The sequence below is a fragment of the Dothidotthia symphoricarpi genome (genome assembly GCF_010015815.1).
Source record: "Dothidotthia symphoricarpi CBS 119687 unplaced genomic scaffold P153scaffold_14, whole genome shotgun sequence".
Lineage (NCBI taxonomy): Eukaryota > Fungi > Ascomycota > Dothideomycetes > Pleosporales > Dothidotthiaceae > Dothidotthia > Dothidotthia symphoricarpi.
The window spans coordinates 50,588-66,864 of NW_022985021.1; the positions used below are offsets into that span (position 1 = coordinate 50,588).

The 16,277-nt window shown below is 46.5% G+C and overlaps 6 protein-coding genes across 6 annotated transcripts; 3 read left to right on the top strand and 3 right to left on the bottom strand.

Annotated features, from left to right (window-relative positions):
* Window positions 1-1,403: 1,403 nt before the first annotated feature.
* P153DRAFT_254794 (uncharacterized protein) lies at window positions 1,404-1,820 on the top strand (the record flags this gene model as incomplete). The annotated part of the gene is made up of 1 exon (XM_033662763.1): window positions 1,404-1,820. A coding segment is annotated over one exon (417 nt), but the record flags the coding sequence as incomplete, so codon positions are not given.
* Window positions 1,821-2,582: 762 nt separating this feature from the next.
* P153DRAFT_424142 (uncharacterized protein) lies at window positions 2,583-2,920 on the top strand (the record flags this gene model as incomplete). Its single annotated transcript, XM_033672471.1, has 2 exons — window positions 2,583-2,677; window positions 2,725-2,920. 2 exons carry the CDS (start codon window positions 2,583-2,585, stop codon window positions 2,918-2,920), a joined length of 291 nt encoding a protein of 96 aa, XP_033521860.1.
* Window positions 2,921-3,836: 916 nt separating this feature from the next.
* P153DRAFT_358359 (MFS general substrate transporter) lies at window positions 3,837-5,861 on the bottom strand (the record flags this gene model as incomplete). The annotated part of the gene is made up of 4 exons (XM_033666790.1): window positions 3,837-4,135; window positions 4,223-4,953; window positions 5,060-5,472; window positions 5,556-5,861. The coding sequence occupies 4 exons, from the start codon at window positions 5,859-5,861 to the stop codon at window positions 3,837-3,839; spliced, it is 1,749 nt and encodes a 582-aa protein (XP_033521861.1).
* Window positions 5,862-9,052: 3,191 nt separating this feature from the next.
* On the bottom strand, window positions 9,053-9,455 carry P153DRAFT_264759 (uncharacterized protein; the record flags this gene model as incomplete). The annotated part of the gene is made up of 3 exons (XM_033662858.1): window positions 9,053-9,268; window positions 9,332-9,341; window positions 9,364-9,455. Coding segments are annotated over 3 exons (318 nt in total), but the record flags the coding sequence as incomplete, so codon positions are not given.
* Window positions 9,456-10,401: 946 nt separating this feature from the next.
* Window positions 10,402-11,595, bottom strand: P153DRAFT_295109 (uncharacterized protein; the record flags this gene model as incomplete). Its single annotated transcript, XM_033664005.1, has 4 exons — window positions 10,402-10,765; window positions 10,817-10,911; window positions 10,963-11,370; window positions 11,425-11,595. The coding sequence occupies 4 exons, from the start codon at window positions 11,593-11,595 to the stop codon at window positions 10,402-10,404; spliced, it is 1,038 nt and encodes a 345-aa protein (XP_033521863.1).
* Window positions 11,596-14,138: 2,543 nt separating this feature from the next.
* On the top strand, window positions 14,139-16,084 carry P153DRAFT_398099 (GMC oxidoreductase; the record flags this gene model as incomplete). The annotated part of the gene is made up of 3 exons (XM_033671611.1): window positions 14,139-14,295; window positions 14,358-15,169; window positions 15,218-16,084. 3 exons carry the CDS (start codon window positions 14,139-14,141, stop codon window positions 16,082-16,084), a joined length of 1,836 nt encoding a protein of 611 aa, XP_033521864.1.
* Window positions 16,085-16,277: the final 193 nt, after the last annotated feature.

A 16,277-nucleotide genomic window follows, 5' to 3' on the forward strand; every position in this document is an offset into this window, starting at 1 on the left:
AACTTATCTATACTTATTTATTAACTTTAACCTTTTAATTTTTTTTAACTTAGAAAAAGCTATTCTTAATTATACTCTTTATAATTTATAGTTTCTATATTTTATTTAAATAGTAATTAATTAGTTACTACTTACCTTTATACCTATACTAGTTCTAATTACCTTTCTACTTATAGTAATAGGTATAGAGACCTTTACTACTACTTTTTATTTAATAGTATTTACTATATATTTTACTTACCTTACTTTATAAACTAATCTTAATTAAACCTACTACTTTTAGTATTAATAATACTAATTATAGATTATAAAATAATTATATTAATAGCTACTAATAAGTTCTCTCTAACTATATATTTATATATAATAATAATAGAGTAAGTCTTTTTATAGCTTTAAATAGAGTAAGCTTAGATATAGCTATACTACTAATACTTAGTACTTTTAAAACTATAGTATACTTTTTATAGTAACTTTAGGCTATTTTAGTTAAGATTTACTTCTTTCTATCTAATATATACTACTATAATATTTCTACTTTATTTATTTTATATAGTTTAAATAGTATCTTAGCTATATAGTCTTTATAATATTTCTTTTATATTATACTAGTAGAGTAGGTTACTTACGTAATAATACTACTACTTAGAACTTACTTAACTATAATAAAAACTTAATTATTATACTCTTTACTACTAAGTATAACTTTAATAGTATTATTTTTTAGCTTAGTATATTTAGGTTAAGTAGAGGCTTCTTTATTATTAATTAGTATAAAGTTATATTTTAAGCTACCTATAAATAGTTTACTTATAGTAATATAGCTTTAATATAGCATTTAATCTATTAAGTACTATACTAGAATATATAATTTAGTTAAGACTTAAAAGTAAAAGGTAGTAATTATATTATAATTATAAATAAGTAAAATAAATCTTTTTATATTAGTATAAATTACTTAGAATATTAGGTAAATTTAGCTAGATATAGTATAAAAGTATAAATTTACTCTTATACGCAGTATAATTTTACCTAACCTAGTGTATTTTACACTAACACAGTACCTTAGTGTTAACAAGCTGTTTAGTAAAGATAAGGCGTTAGACTTCTTTATAATGCTTTCGTCTGCAACGTTAATTGTTGGAATTCACGGCTAGTCTGCTTACAGTGCGGCAAACAATTACATGTCAAGCCTCGTGCGACGTAGGCGGGGTTGTGGACTGGCGGGATCCGTCGTCGTCATTGGTTTCCTGACGGGACTGGGCTACATTTTCCGTTCAGAAACAAAACATCGCGCTACTATTGAGAAGTCTCTCCTACCAGGGCTGTATAGACGAACCGAGACAGATCTGCACCATATGCTAGCCAAAGCTATCGAGTGCGGACGACCTGACTCCGACCAACCATCCGAACTCATCACTGGTATCAAGAAGGTGTTTACGGAGGCATGGCACGAAGACCCCCGGCTGTCAGGCTACCTTCAGCAAGAAGGTGCGCAAGAAGAGGGCAGCGGTCAGGAGCAAGCTGATGGAAACATCAAGGTTCATGTCCAGTTGGCGGCAACCGAAGATCCAAAGGAAGGCCTAGCAATCTTGGTGAAGGGCTTTTCGCACGCCCTGGGCACCATACTTCAGCTTGACCCTGCCCAGATAAACGCCGACATGGCCATAGCTGAACATGGAGTTGACTCGCTCGTTTCCGTTCGCATTCGCGACTGGTTTCTTAAAGAGCTGGGGGTTGACGTGCCTGTGTTGAAACTCATGTCGACCAACCACACTCTATCGCGAGTGTGTGAGGACGCTCTAGCAGGATGGCGAAAGCTTCGTGGAGGGTCGCAGGCAGAGGTGCAGACAGCTCCTGCCAATGAAGATCCAGAAATGGATTGGAAGAAGGAAGTGGCCGGACTCATCGACGGGATATCTGCTCTTATTCCGGCAGGCGCTGACTCTGTCAAGGACGCGCCTCGGAGCAGTGCACGTCGTGTCGTCCTCACGGGATGCACAGGGTTTTTGGGCACGCACATACTGCAAAACCTCGTCGCAGATGCCGAGACTGCAGAGGTGCACTGTCTTTGCCTTCGCTCACGTCCTCTGCGCGTCAAGGATGCAAAGATTCGTGAATACAAGGGCAACCTCGTCAAGCCGCTGCTGGGGCTCTCCACTAACGACTTCACACGCCTCTGCCAGACGGCCGACGTGATCATCCATGTGGGGGCCGACATCGCCCATCTAAAATCGTATGAACAGAGGCGGACCGCCAATGTCGTCTCGACGCAGACCCTACTCGCCATGGCTACGCCACGCCACGTGCCTGTACACTTCGTCTCGTCGTCAACAGTGGCTATGCTCCAAAGGGATACTGTCGACCTGGCCGAGGTGCCGCCGTCCGCCTTTTGGCCGCCAGCCGACGCTGAGTCGCTAATGAGGAACGTTATCGGGTATGCTGCCAGCAAATGGATGGGCGAGATACTGCTGGAGCGAGCGCCCGATGTTCCGGGCGTTGTGCACCGCTTCCCCAACATCATGGGACCGGATGCGCCGGAAGAGATCCCCTTAGTGGCGCTAGACAAGTATTGCGTTAAGATGCGGGCCGTACCGGCGCTAGATCCCAAGCAGTGGCAAGGAGAGCTTGACGTCATCGACGCCGACGACGTGGTGCCTGAATTCCTGGCTACGGCGTATGCTTACGATCCCACAATTCCTTTGCCGTGCACAATCATGTTAGCGAGAACCGATACTTGTTGTCGAACCTCGTGGGCATGTACAAGGAGAAACTCGGCAAGGTCAATGTCCTACCAACAAGTGAGTGGATGCGGAAAGCCAAGGTTTTGGGCATGCCGCCTGGTATCGAGGCTACCTGGACTAGCAATGAAGTGTTTGTGTCACCTGTGTTGCACAAGGGGTTGCAAGTGCCGAAGTGATGGTGTACCGCAGTTTGTCGAGACGAGACCGTTCAAGGGTAGACTATCATTTTGTCTCCAGGAGACTATAGAACACTGTCATTTCCATTTGGAGGAGGTACGCCAGGATACCAATTTGATGCGGGAAAGCAGAGATGGAATTAGTTGTAGAATACTATCAATGTTCCTACTGCGCAAGGTGTGAATATGCAACTGTTGCAGGTCACCAAGATTAGTGAGATGTATGCTGGCCCAAACGCTTTATGCCAAACTTAACGTTGTTACAAGTAATAACAGCGCCGACTCGCGCAGCCACTGCGTGAAAAGCGTAGCGTAATGAATCTGATCAAAGATGTTATCAAGCCAGCTTATCCAATTGCATAGTAGCTACCACCACCCTGTCTCAAAAGAGAGTGGACAGTTTTGAAATGACCTACTACCACCTCTAAGTAGACTAACTATCAGATCAACGTATATGTTTGTGGATTTTTGCCCAGTTCTTTCGACAGGGTGGAGCCGATGCGGCGGCCACCCGTTGTGTCTTGTCACTTTACTTGCCGACTGGCAACGACCTCTCTCAGCGAGCATTTGGCTTAAGTTATGGTTTTCTAGAAACACTATAAGTTTGACCTAAACGATAGGCCCACTTTTATTATACGAATTATCCATGTTAGCCAGCGTTTGCCAGCGTTGAGTACGATATGATTCTGTCCTCCCAGCCCACCTGAAAAAGGAAAACTAGACTCGAATACCCCGGTGCTAAGCGAATATCAATCTCTGCTTTTAGAGATTAACTTCCTTCGGAATGAGACAGGACCATGAGTATATCATTGGCGAAGAAGGGGGGTGGGCGAAAAATTCCAGGGTGGTCCAAGGATATCTTTCTCAACGAGAAAACGGCAATCAGACCATTGACATCATCGCCTGAACAGCCGTTTCAAGCACTGACTTTCTTCTTGTTGACATTGTCCCACTTGGTGGCCAAGCTGACAATGGCAGTGATGCCGCAGGACGCGATGGTAATTGCGAAGGCAACCTTGATACCCCATGCATACGCACGAATAACACCGTCCAGCTCAGCTCCGTGAAATTCCTGGCGCAGGGCTGTGGCACCGGTAGATGTGATTAGGGCGTGATCGACGTTCGGTGCGGTGCTCTTAAGCTTGTGCAAGAGCTGGTTATCGAAGCCGGACTGCGCGGCTGCGATCATGAATGTGGCGCCAATAGATCGAGCGACTATTCACAAGGGATACAATCAGCTTTGGGATACAAGAAAACAAAATGAATTGACGACATCCTGGGAGAGGGCGAAGGAGAACTTACATATGATTATCGCGGTCACGGGAGCTATATCGGTTGGCGCGGCGAAAGCCTGCGCAATGATAATCGGGATCTGGAGGCCCATACCGTATCCAAAGCCCGCCAAGATCTGATATCCGACCCATTTTCCTGTCGAGGTTCCAACATCGAGAGTATACAGTAGACCAGCGGAAATAGTTACAACCACAGAGCTGGCCACGAGATACGGAGCTGCGATACCCGTCTTCGTAACGGCTTTGCCAGAGGCAAATGTGGAAATGCTGAACAAGGCGATGAGAGGGATATTGCGCACACCCGAGCCAATCGCACTGCGGTTGTCGACGCTTTGGAAATAGATAGGCAGGTAGTAGAGCGTGATAAAATACGCGCCAGCAAAGAAGAAGCCCCATAAAGAGTTGACCCAGACGGTTCTTTGGCGCATAAGGCGTGGTGTCAGCATGGCACGTTCGCCTTGCCATATTTCTACGATTATGAGTGCGATAACCATGAGACCGAAGCCGACGAGTAAGCCGATGACAAGACTGGACTTCCACGGATGGGTTACCCCACCGTACTGAAGAGCTAGAAGCAAGCTGAGTGACGCACCCATCACAAGCGCAGTCCCTGGAAAGTCCATTTGTAGAATCTTCTCCTTGAGTGTAGCATCGACCCGCCTGACAGTTGCAGGAGTCTTGAAGGTGATTAGAATGACCAGAGCGGCCAGACCGCCGACTGGGAGATTGATATAGAAGCACCTACAGTTGTCATATCAGCTCAGTTCCTGTCGTGATAGAAGCCGATGATTGCAAATAATCCCCTGTTTTGCAACATAGACAAAGCAGTACAAGATTCTTTACTCACCATCTCCAGGACGCTCCGTCTGTAAGCCCTCCACCAATGAGTGGTCCAGCAACAGCGGCGATGCCATATGTCATGCCAATGATCCCTGTGTAGGTGCCTCTTTTCGCAGGCTCGGCAGAAAAGGCAGAAATTGTGTATACTCCAGGCGCGACACCCGAGGCACCAAGACCGGCAATAGCACGTCCAACAATCACAGTCGTTGAGTTTTGGGCGACAGCGCTGATCAAACTCCCCATTTCGAAGATGAGAATCGACACCAGAAAACTGGTTTTGAGGGGGAAGAATTTGAATACTTTGCCCCATTGTGACTGGAACGCTCCGAGCGTCAAGAAATAAGCCGAGCCGTACCACGAAATATCCTGGATTCTGCCGAATTGGTCGGTAATCTTTGGAATAGCGGTGGCAACAATGGTCTGAATTGAGAAAGTCAGCCTCCTGGCTTATGATGTATTGGCAAAGGACGACTCTGCGAGAAACTTGCAGCGGTCGAACTCACCTGATCCAGAGCACAGAGGGTGATGCTCAGCACGAGCGCGAGCATAATGAAGAACAGTTCGAGACCCTTCGGATATTCAACAGGTTTGGCCGGCTCCTCCACAGCTTTCTCTTCAGTAGCAGAACCATCGTCTTCAGGGGTTTCCGGTTGTTCTACGCCATTGGCAGTCGAGGATGCCACAGTGGACGCTTCGTTCGACTCGACAGCTTGCTTTCCCTTCTCGGGCTCGACCTGATATGTTTTCTCTCCGGTTGCGTTGAGATTGCCGTTCTCTGGCAAGGGAGGGGTGGTTGTTAATCTAGACATGTTTACTTGTCGTATGGTTCGATTGCTTCGGCTGCTATCAGGCTCTGTGGACCTTCGAAACGCAACTTCAAAGCAATTGGTGTGCGCTTAGCTTATATGGACGGGCTAAGGTACAGAGTTAACAGTTTGGGATAATGTTCAGAGTAAACCTTCAAGGAGGTGCATGTCCAAATATCCTTTGATTGTAGTTCTTGGCGATCACTTCCTGCCCTATTGGGGTGGTTGTGTGACGGAGCTTGACCTAATTCTATGCGCCGTTAAGTGTGCAAGCCCGCTAACGCCGCTTTCACATCGTTAAATCCGCTAACGCCGCTTAACTTGATAGGTATCCAGACTTCTCACGAATCCTATCTCAGGTCTACCGCACGACGCCCGCTGAGTGGTACACCAGAACACAACCTCACCGCAGGCATGTACCTCCACCGACACTTTCTCATTGGGGACGGCAAACATAGATGTAGAAACCTGTTTTGGTAGAGGAAATTTGACTTGACCAACATCTCGTTTAGTGCAGACCCGGGCTTTACGTACAGGCCTGAATGCCAATCGTCGAACGATCAAAAAGTTATCCCCTCGCCAAAGTCTCAAATTTAGAATAAAAATCATTCGACTGAGGAGATTTGCATGTATCCACTTACCGGTCTGTTGCGTAAGTGCAGGATCGCGGAGGAGATCCCACCCTCAGCCTTGGTGTAACTCGAAGCCATACTACACCTCAATATCAGCATTCACCAACATCAGACGACGCCTATGTCAATTGCTTCCTCGTGTCCCTAAATGGCCTTCAACTTGTCATTGACAAATGTTGATGCGGCGTGAATCAAGTTCGTCTTTCGATATAGCCACCTTTCTAACTCTGACTCGGCCTGCTTGGGTCTACCGAAGGGATGTAGTTGACGGGATTACAATAATGCCGTCTGATCACACGAGCCTCCGTAGTGGCGAGAAAGTTCAACTAGCAAGACCATCACCTTGAGGGTGTGCAACGAACGCCAAGGCTCTCCCAAGGTGAACTCAAAGATTTACGTGAAAGGGTTGTCCAAAGTTACAGAGGCCCTAAATTAAGTCTGCAAAATTCTAGAACGTTAGAATACTATAGTTACACTGAGGCCCTTAGAAGAGTCCTACGTAAAGCTGGCGTAGAATTTTTGTGGCTATCTTCTGGGCCACTTTACGAGTGGTATTGGCGGACTGATTGGACCACAGTGTTCGGATGTTCAGCTGTGAGCTTCATGACACCTTTTTGTACTGTAACCAGAAAATCGTTACCGCATCCTGGTGAGCCGTCAGCACCCCAGACGTGAGGGAGTGACTCGCCAGCGAGACCTTTGCATCGACATTCTACTCATGGCACGACCCTGTGGGCAATGATTGGCCAATGAGATAATGATGATATAACTCTGTCCTTGAATGCCTATCTCTTCTAATGTGTGCTGCTACATCAGCCCGCGACAGTAACCGGTTGACCTTAGGCCGGTCGTGGTCATATCAACTAGTGTTAGAATCTCCTGTCCTGTTTTTCTCGCCAGATTCTCCCACCGGACTGTCCTGCTCAAAGGGAAAGTTGAGAGGCATCAAATACGACCGATACGCTCATGTACCGCTTCTGTACCCTGAACCACTGCGAGTCGCTGGATAATCATTTGCTTTACATTCATGATGAGAGAAGTGTACTGGCCGAACGGCCAACAATGCATTTACAACAGTCCCAAATAGCTCACATCTCTATTAGAATGAAGGTTAGGTAATCTATTTGGCTTCGACAGAACTTGCGAAAAGACTGAAACGCTTATCAACGTGGCACATAGCGCCAGACCAATGATTAAATCTTGGCCGGCATCGAGGTTAAAGTTGTTATAACACAAGCAAATTGTCAAAGGAAATTCTCCAGGATTTGTTGTCTATCTTTCCAGCAGCCCATTCTTCCCAATCAATCTCCGGTTTGGCAAGACGCGCTAGTCAATACGGACGCTGTCTGGGATGCTAGCATTCACCACAACGACGCCAGGTCTCATGTATCTTGTTTGTCAATTTTTGATTGAATCTTCGAATTCTTTTCCTGTAATATCCTTCGCGGAGTTACACAAAGCTACAAGCCTCACACCGTCTGCATTCAGTTAGTTGAATGTCATCGGCACCAGAACGAAAATTTAATAAAGCAGGCTTGTCTGTCGCATGTGTCGCATCTCGGTATTAAACATAGGCAATACAAACTGTTAGACGTTCCTTCCCTCCATGTAGTTTTACTAAGAAGCGGTTCTTGTAGACAAGGGAAAGACAATCTAGAGCGCAATTATCTCGATGATCCGTGCTATGTAAGTTCCCCTGTATTTATACCAAGAGTCTATGGGAGAGAAGCTGTCAACTCTATCTTGGAAGACCTGTATAAGCTCTACGCCTTTACAAGCATCTTTAAGATTTAGTCTATTGCGTGGGAGTGATAGACTCTTCATGCAACAGATGCCGATTTGATCACCTACCCAAAATGAGCACATAAAGTTATAGACGTCTTTCAAAACTTAAGTTTGTAGGAAAGTCGCCCAGAAACACTAAAATAGTGGCCCCTCTCATCTTGCACATCATCTATACATTTCCCCAATATCATGCGCTTATACTTTTCTATTCGTCGTAAGTGATCTTTCAGAGGCCTAATGTGATGTGCAGAATCATGGATCCATCGCCTGAAGGCTAGATATAATGATGCACCCGTATACATAAGATGAGCTATCCTTGAGTCGCACTCATCAACCCAATTTCAGAGACGAATGTATAAAAATCCTATAAAGTCAAAATTGGGTCTTCTGGTAGCGAAATGAGTCTAGTGACGTATTAACTGCTTTGCTGAATTCTCGCAAAATTGGAAACGAAACCCCCCAAGAACAACATCGCAGAGGATAGCTCCCCGAAACTCGAGATGGTTGGAGTCCATCGGTAGCAAAAGGGTTTGGCAATAGGTTGAGAATCTATGGAGGCCACAAACAGAGATACCGCTGAGATCAGATTCTGAGTGAAGCTGTCCATTGGGAATAGCTCGAGAATCATGCTCTTCAGCTCAATATCTTCCACCCTACACTCTAGAAGATTACAGTCGAAACCCATTTGCTGATCTCATTTAGCACGAGCCCTCGCAGCACTGTCGTGTGGTAGTAGTCAGCTTCGACTCAAGCTTGAGAGCAACTTTCATAACGTACCAGGTAGACTTGATAGCAAACCATATTAAGGTGTCCATCAGCTTTGGTGAAATGGCAATGGGCTTCCGAATCTGCTGTCTCTTTCCTACCATCGTTGAACTCAAATCCTACCGTCCCATATGCCATGAGGTCGTCCGAGCCTTCGCTGAATGCAAATATCTGTTTTGGGTCGTGAGAACGGCTAGCTACCTGAACCATCATGCCAAGCCGGAATTTCTTGATTTCTTGTTAAACTAATTAGCATTAAGTAACTTTGTTCGAGCCAGTCAACAGCCGAACCAAATACCATCTCAACTATTGAACTTATTCACCCTATAATGATCTTTGCGTCGTTGGTAAATATATCGATATGTTGCTCATGAGCATCCGGATTATCAGTAACCCTGTAGAACCCCTCAAAGAATATCTGTATCTCTGCCGTACGTGGCCATCCGAAGGAACTGACGCAGTATACTAAGTCATGATTCTGGACGCTGAGGATAAGTTGGCAATCGTGCAGACTCCTGATGGTGCGGCGATCCGAACCTCCGACCGTGTATGTGGACCATCACGTTACGCAATGCACGATATAAAGTAACAAAATCGCTATAATCAAGAAGGCGCTTACCTTTGTAGTCCCATGATTAGTTGTGAAAGAGAAAAAAAGAACAATGATGGCATCAGAGCCCAGGCTCCGCATTGCGCGGCTCGTTGTCCGACCGCAACTTTACCAGCACGCTGCGTGATCCTGGTTTGCTACATCACTTGGTAGAAATTAAGACCCACGCACCCACCTCAATGAACGCGAAACTCTCAGTCACGCCGCATCCGTCTCAAGCGCTCATGCTAGCCATCCATTGCGCACACCGGTAATGCTAGATCAATAAGAAGACTGTTGGCGAAAAATAGTAAGTAGAACATTCGTGAAGCGAACAATGTAGAGCGCTCTACAGTCACGATCCGTAGATTACAGGATATATCACTGCTTAAGCGTCAGTGTGATGCTCGACCCGTCTCCAGTCGAGCCGCGAGAACACCCCTGAGGAGTATTAATATGCAATAGGATATGGGAGCAAATCTTGTGCTCCTAACATGAATTCATTATCACTGTCTTGTTCCCGAATGCAACACGATCCTGGAGCACGTAGTATACAGAATTCGAAAAAAGAATCGTCATAGAGACTAATTCATTAAAGCTGGATCTGTAAATATCACCCTCCCTAGCTATTCAAAAAAAGATGGGACAGTACTATCTTAGACATATCATTCTAGTGATTAAATGTACATTCCTAGGTGCTCTCACTGATACCTGAAACCCCGTAAACTTCGAGCGCTGATAATCTCAATATATAATGACTTCTTCAGCTCGATTATGCCCTTGAAATACCTAAGCTTTTTCTATCCTCAAGCCCTAAGATATATCGCTCGCTCTCACTGTCGCCCTGATTGTCCAGCTTAGTGTGGCCCTTCGAGCTATGTGTCATGGAACTCAAAACAATTTGACTAGGTTGTTTACGCGATGCAACGCCAGCACTAGAAGCAAACTTGGTGGGTAAGACCTTTGATAAGAACTCATTGATCGTCTTTCGCAGAGGTGGAAGATTTGCAATGACAATTCCAACACAGACTTCGTTGATGCTGCAGATGCTCAAGTCGATGGCATCCCACATCACCTCTTTAGAGCGAAGGAACCTGTACGTAGTGGGGATTTTAACAATCGAGAGCGCAGTTCCACTACAAATGGTATTAGCATCTACCTTCCAATATAGTCGTACAATTACTTACACTAGCGCCAGCAGGAAAACGATTCTGACGCCCCACTGTGTTCGCTTGCTGAGTTGTACATGTCTGAGGTATATGATCGGCGCCGCAGCGTAAATCTAGATGGAGTTAGACTTCGCATCAAGATCATCAGCACATAGGATGCTTACGAGGTCTGTGACGATATTGGACGCGATCTGAAAGTACGCTGTCCACTCACTGACTGCTGCAGGCCAGCACTCTCCCTTCACGGAAAAGTCCCATCTCGACCAATACGGCCGACAGTACGCGAAGTGTAGGATCAGCATCATGATGAAGTTCAATGACACAACGATGAATACTGAAATCCAGATTAGAACGCGATAGCTCGGCCCAAGGTTCAAGGCCATAAGGTACGCGCAGATTGACGCTTTCACCAAGAACATGGCATAAACGTTTAGACATTGCGAGATGAAGATGATGTGCAGCTCGTTGGACGTGTGCCCAGGGACCTGCCACCAAGGATCTGCCATCAAGCGGCCTTGGCCACCGTTCGCCGCGAGAATAGCATATGGTATGCAAGACACAAAGTTGAGGATCTGTTCAAACAGAATCAATTGACTGCACTTTATCAAGGACTTCAAACCACATACCACACCTCCTATCATGAGCCAGTCACTCACTCCTAGCCAAGGATTGACTCGCAGTCTCACAATAACGCGCCATAGCGCTACCAGCGTTGAGAACGTGGCCATAGCAGATGCCGTTGCAATCAGCTCATGCCCGCGATTGGGCCATTCCTTGGAGGCGCGACTGTCGCTCATTTTGGGTTTGGATGTGCGCAATACAGGTGTCCGCGCGATCTGCAGAGAACGAAAGCAGAAATGGATATCTTGCAAACAACAGGGCAGCAGTGAGACTGAGGAGGGAGGTCGACGTCGACTCACTATGTATGTAAGAAGAGGTCACCAGGTAGTCCGGCGTTGAAAATTTGAGCGATGTATTGCGTACGCGCAAGACAACCGGGACATCGTCAGGGAATAGCAGCAATGTGAGAAGATAATCATACCATCTCAACCTGTCGAAACCTTCCTTTGCTTGTTTGTCGGTCCTTTTACATACTCCTCACAATCCCTCTGCCCTGGTCCCCGGGGATCCCGCAGAATAACCCGCGCACCCGATACAAGCCTCACGTCTTGGAGTGCATCCCGCAGAAATTCTAGCTTATAGAGGTTAGAGAAGTTCAGGGACGGTGAACATTCCAGGTATACACTAGACGTAGTCCCAATCTGGATAGTACACCGGCACTTGTCCTGGTACTTGGGGCGAAAGTACTGCCGTAGGATTTCAATCTATCGTTAGGTCAGATGAGTACGCATCACAGTCATTCCATCAGGAGATTGTATGTCGAATACTACTGAGTAAGGGAACGATTGGAACTGAATGTAGAGGGTCCATAGCTACACATACTTCTCGTTTTATTCTCAATTGGATACAAATGAGGAGTCACGTATGTTCTTCAGGGACACTCGGCACGCGCCCAGACAGCCACATCTCGTCAGTCTCAACGGATGAATCTCGACCCGTCAGATATCTGCCGTTCGCCGTCTGACGAGCGATACGACAATCTTGTCTTGGGCGAGTGTTTTCTGGAGCTGACATGACAGGGACACACGCATCTTCAGACTGAAACTCAATGACAAGTCAAATTTCTCCGGAAAAGACCTCGCGCAGCATTCGGACGATACTCTCAATGCGGTTTGTTTGTCCAGTACCCTAACACTCGTAATTTGATGAACGCTATGATATCGCCAATGATAACAGAAATTGCATTTTATTTACCATTCACCGCTCACAAGCGTACTGCGTAGAATCCAACTCGTGTACGTAGATGACTCCCGCTTGTTTCATGTTTTTCTACAAAGCTGCACACAAACACAAGCTTGAGTAACATTCTATGCTGACATAACTCCTCTCGCTTGTCATTCTCCCGAGATTGCTTGTCCTGTTTGATGCCGCCGAAAAGGACCGATTGGCAAGCATTCAACACGGACACGATAAGATTTTTACTACAGGATACCTTGGGAAATACCCTTATACATAGGTACGCGTATTGCATGCAGAAAGAAATAGTTACCCACAAGGCTGGGCCTCTTTGTGATCACAGCTCGAAAACAATTCATTTCCAAAGATTTACGTGCAGTAGGATCGGAACAAATCTCATCCTTTCGGTGAATTACTTCCACACATGCTCCACACAATAGAACTGTCGCATCGATATCACGCGAGAGACGCGGGGCCTAAGTTGAGACGAGAGTCAGGATTGGTTAGACAGCGTTCATTCACGCATCTTGCCCTGCGTCTCGTGAGACTCGGAGATAAAACTCAGATAGGCCCGTGCCGCTCCACCCAAAATGCTTGGCAAATACTACCGGTATGCTGTCCGATTGAGTGGAGCTTTTCTAGATCCTAAGCTCTGAGGATTTGCTGCGCGGTATCGAAGAACACAGGGTGGGCACGGAGTTGATGATGAATAAGGTTGGTCTCCAAGTGTTCGTGACTTGGGAGAAATCCTTATCCTTGCTTCGCTATCCAGCCGATGGATCAATGCTTGGCAGGCCATTATTTCTCCTAATTCGCGGCAATTTCTACTGAAGCTGCCAGTCTACCGGCGAGATGAAACCCGTAATATTAACATTATCTAGACAAAAACATAATTAGCAGCTACGTTTCAGGGCCCACGATATTTTGCTCATCACATGCAAATGAATACAATTTTTCGCCGCGGTGACGGCTCCAAAATCTGGAGGCTGACGCACCCACAAACCTGCAAAATCTCTTATTGTATGGACATGATCTCGCTATCTCACTGAGCATCAAAATCACGGTTTTCTTGTTCACATACCTCTGTCAATCACAGGTCGGTTATCTGAGCCCGTCCCATGTCCACCCCTGCAGTATGCAATTTTGATCTTTGCCACCCGCTGCCAATCAACTTACTGTGCTCAAGCTAGCGTCCAATGGTGCAGGGCCATCATAACGGTCCCCAGAGGCAACTACCGGTAGATAGGGCCTTGTGCGCGGGTACACGGTCCCTTGAAAGGACTAGACCTCACCATGTGCGGAGAGAATACTCTCGTACCAAATTCCCGGGTACATTTAAGATCTTGGTTTCGAGACTCAGAATCTCCCGCGTCCTGCTTCTGCATTTTGGTCATCATCAATCTTCTATTATACAAAGAATCGCATGGGGAGCTGGCGTCTCGTCTCAGCTATCATTCAAGGTTTAGTGCTTTGATTTTTGATTGGCCATTTGCGAAATACATTAATCCCTTACCATTTCATATACACCAGAAGTTGAATCAGGATGCACCCGTTGGTTGCTTCTCTTTTGTTTAGTGCTGTGGCGTTGGCAGATGCCTCAGGGGAAGCTATAGATATTGCGACAACGTACGATTATGTCATCGTCGGTGGTGGTACCACAGGCTTGGTGGTTGCGAATAGGCTGAGCGAGGATCCGGAGAGTATGTCATAGTACGATCTACTCTTTTCGGCTCTCAGCAAGACTGACGGTCGCGAACTACAGAAACTGTCCTCGTTATCGAGAACGGCATCCTCAACAATGGCACTCTCTCCAGCATTCCTGGTAACTCGGGAGGACTTAACACGGCTGCTATGTATGACATCTACAGCGCGCCAGTCCCGAATCTTGGGAATCAGTCATTCCTCGTGACTGTCGGAAACGTCGTTGGAGGCGGTTCGTACGTCAATGGGATGCAATTTGACCGCGGCGCCGATGCAGATTACGATGCATGGGCTGAGCTTGGTAACAAAGGCTGGGGTTGGCAGGATCTGAAGCCATACTTCATGAAGAGCAACCATTTCGACCCACCTTCCAAGGAGACCACCAAGGAGTTCGGCATCACCTACGATAGAACCGCCTATGGCAGTGGCCCTTTGAAAGTATCGATCCCCGACTACCAATTTCCGGATATGAAGACAATGTTTCATTCGTGGGACAAGGTCGACATCCCTCACTCAAAGGAGGGCTTCGTCCAACCCGTCGGCGTGTACTGGTCGCCAAACTCTATTGACAAAGCCACGGCTACGCGCAGTACATCGCGCTCGGCATATTACGACCCTATCGTTTCGCGCAAGAACCTGAAACTATTGTCCAATACCCATGTTGACGAAATCCTTTTCGAGCAGAACAGAGTCGGTGCCTTGACCGCTGTCGGTGTCAAATTCACTCCCAATGGTGGCAAGAAGCAGACACAAGCTTTTGCCTCCAAAGAAGTCATTCTCGCTGCTGGAGGTGTGTTCACTCCGCACTTGCTCATGTACTCTGGTATCGGACCCAAAGATGTTCTCAAGGCTGCTGGAGTAAGTGTGAAAAAGGTATGTGTCGTGCTTTCGTATCCTTTGATCTTTACTGAGTATGGGTAGGACGTTCCTGCTGTAGGCTCCAACTTTCAGGATCACATCGCCAACTACATGAACTTCGATATCCAGGGTCTTTCATCAGAAAGTATGCCAGCTCTCAACACCAACGCGACCTTCAATCAAACCTCCTACGAGGAATACATCAAGTACAAAACTGGTCCATACTCTGTCGGCAAGGCTAACGGTCTTGTTTTCATCGCTCTGCAACACTTTGACGCTGGTTTCAAGAAGACCGTTTCCAAGATTCGCTCCCAAGTCGCATCCAAGTTCTTGCCAGAACGCTATGCTCAGAACAAGAAGCTCCTTGCTGGATTCAACAAGCAGCGCGATATCTTGGCCAAACAGTTCTCTGGTGACAATGCTGCTGTTGGTGAAATCGTTATTCAACCATGGGGATTCTCAGGTATCGCAAACAACAAGCCGCTGTCACGAGGTACGATCACGCTCAACAACACACATCCTGAGGCATATCCCATCGTGCAATGGAACACTTTCCAGAATCCTGTCGATGCTGATGTCATGGTCGCCTTGACCAAGTTCAACCGTAAGCACTGGGCGAGTAGCGGGCTCGCACAATATAAGCCAGTGGAAACATCTCCTGGACCTCAGTATCAGACTGATGTAGAGATCATTCAAGGCAGCATTGAGTCAGGGTCACTCCAGCCTTCGTTCGCTCACCCAAGTGGAGGCTGCAGCATGATGCCGGAAAAATATGGTGGTTGTGTTAGCGATCAGCTGCTGGTTTATGGCCTCAAGCAACTCAGTGTCGTTGACGCGAGCATTATACCCATGATTCCAGCTACTCATCTTCAGGCCACTATGTACGCTATTGCTGAGAAGGCAGCTGACATCATCAAAAAGAGAGCGTAAGAAAAAACCGACTTTATGGCATTGAAATTGAGTCTAGATGTTATAATAAAGACGACACATCTAGATGCCCATCTCTGTGCTTGCGTACTCCTTGTTTCCCTTAATAATCTTGTGATTTGACCTATGATTCGCTCACTTAAATCTGCTACAACGTGCGCATGAAATGTTGTCTGTCTTCTGAGCCTCTTCCCAC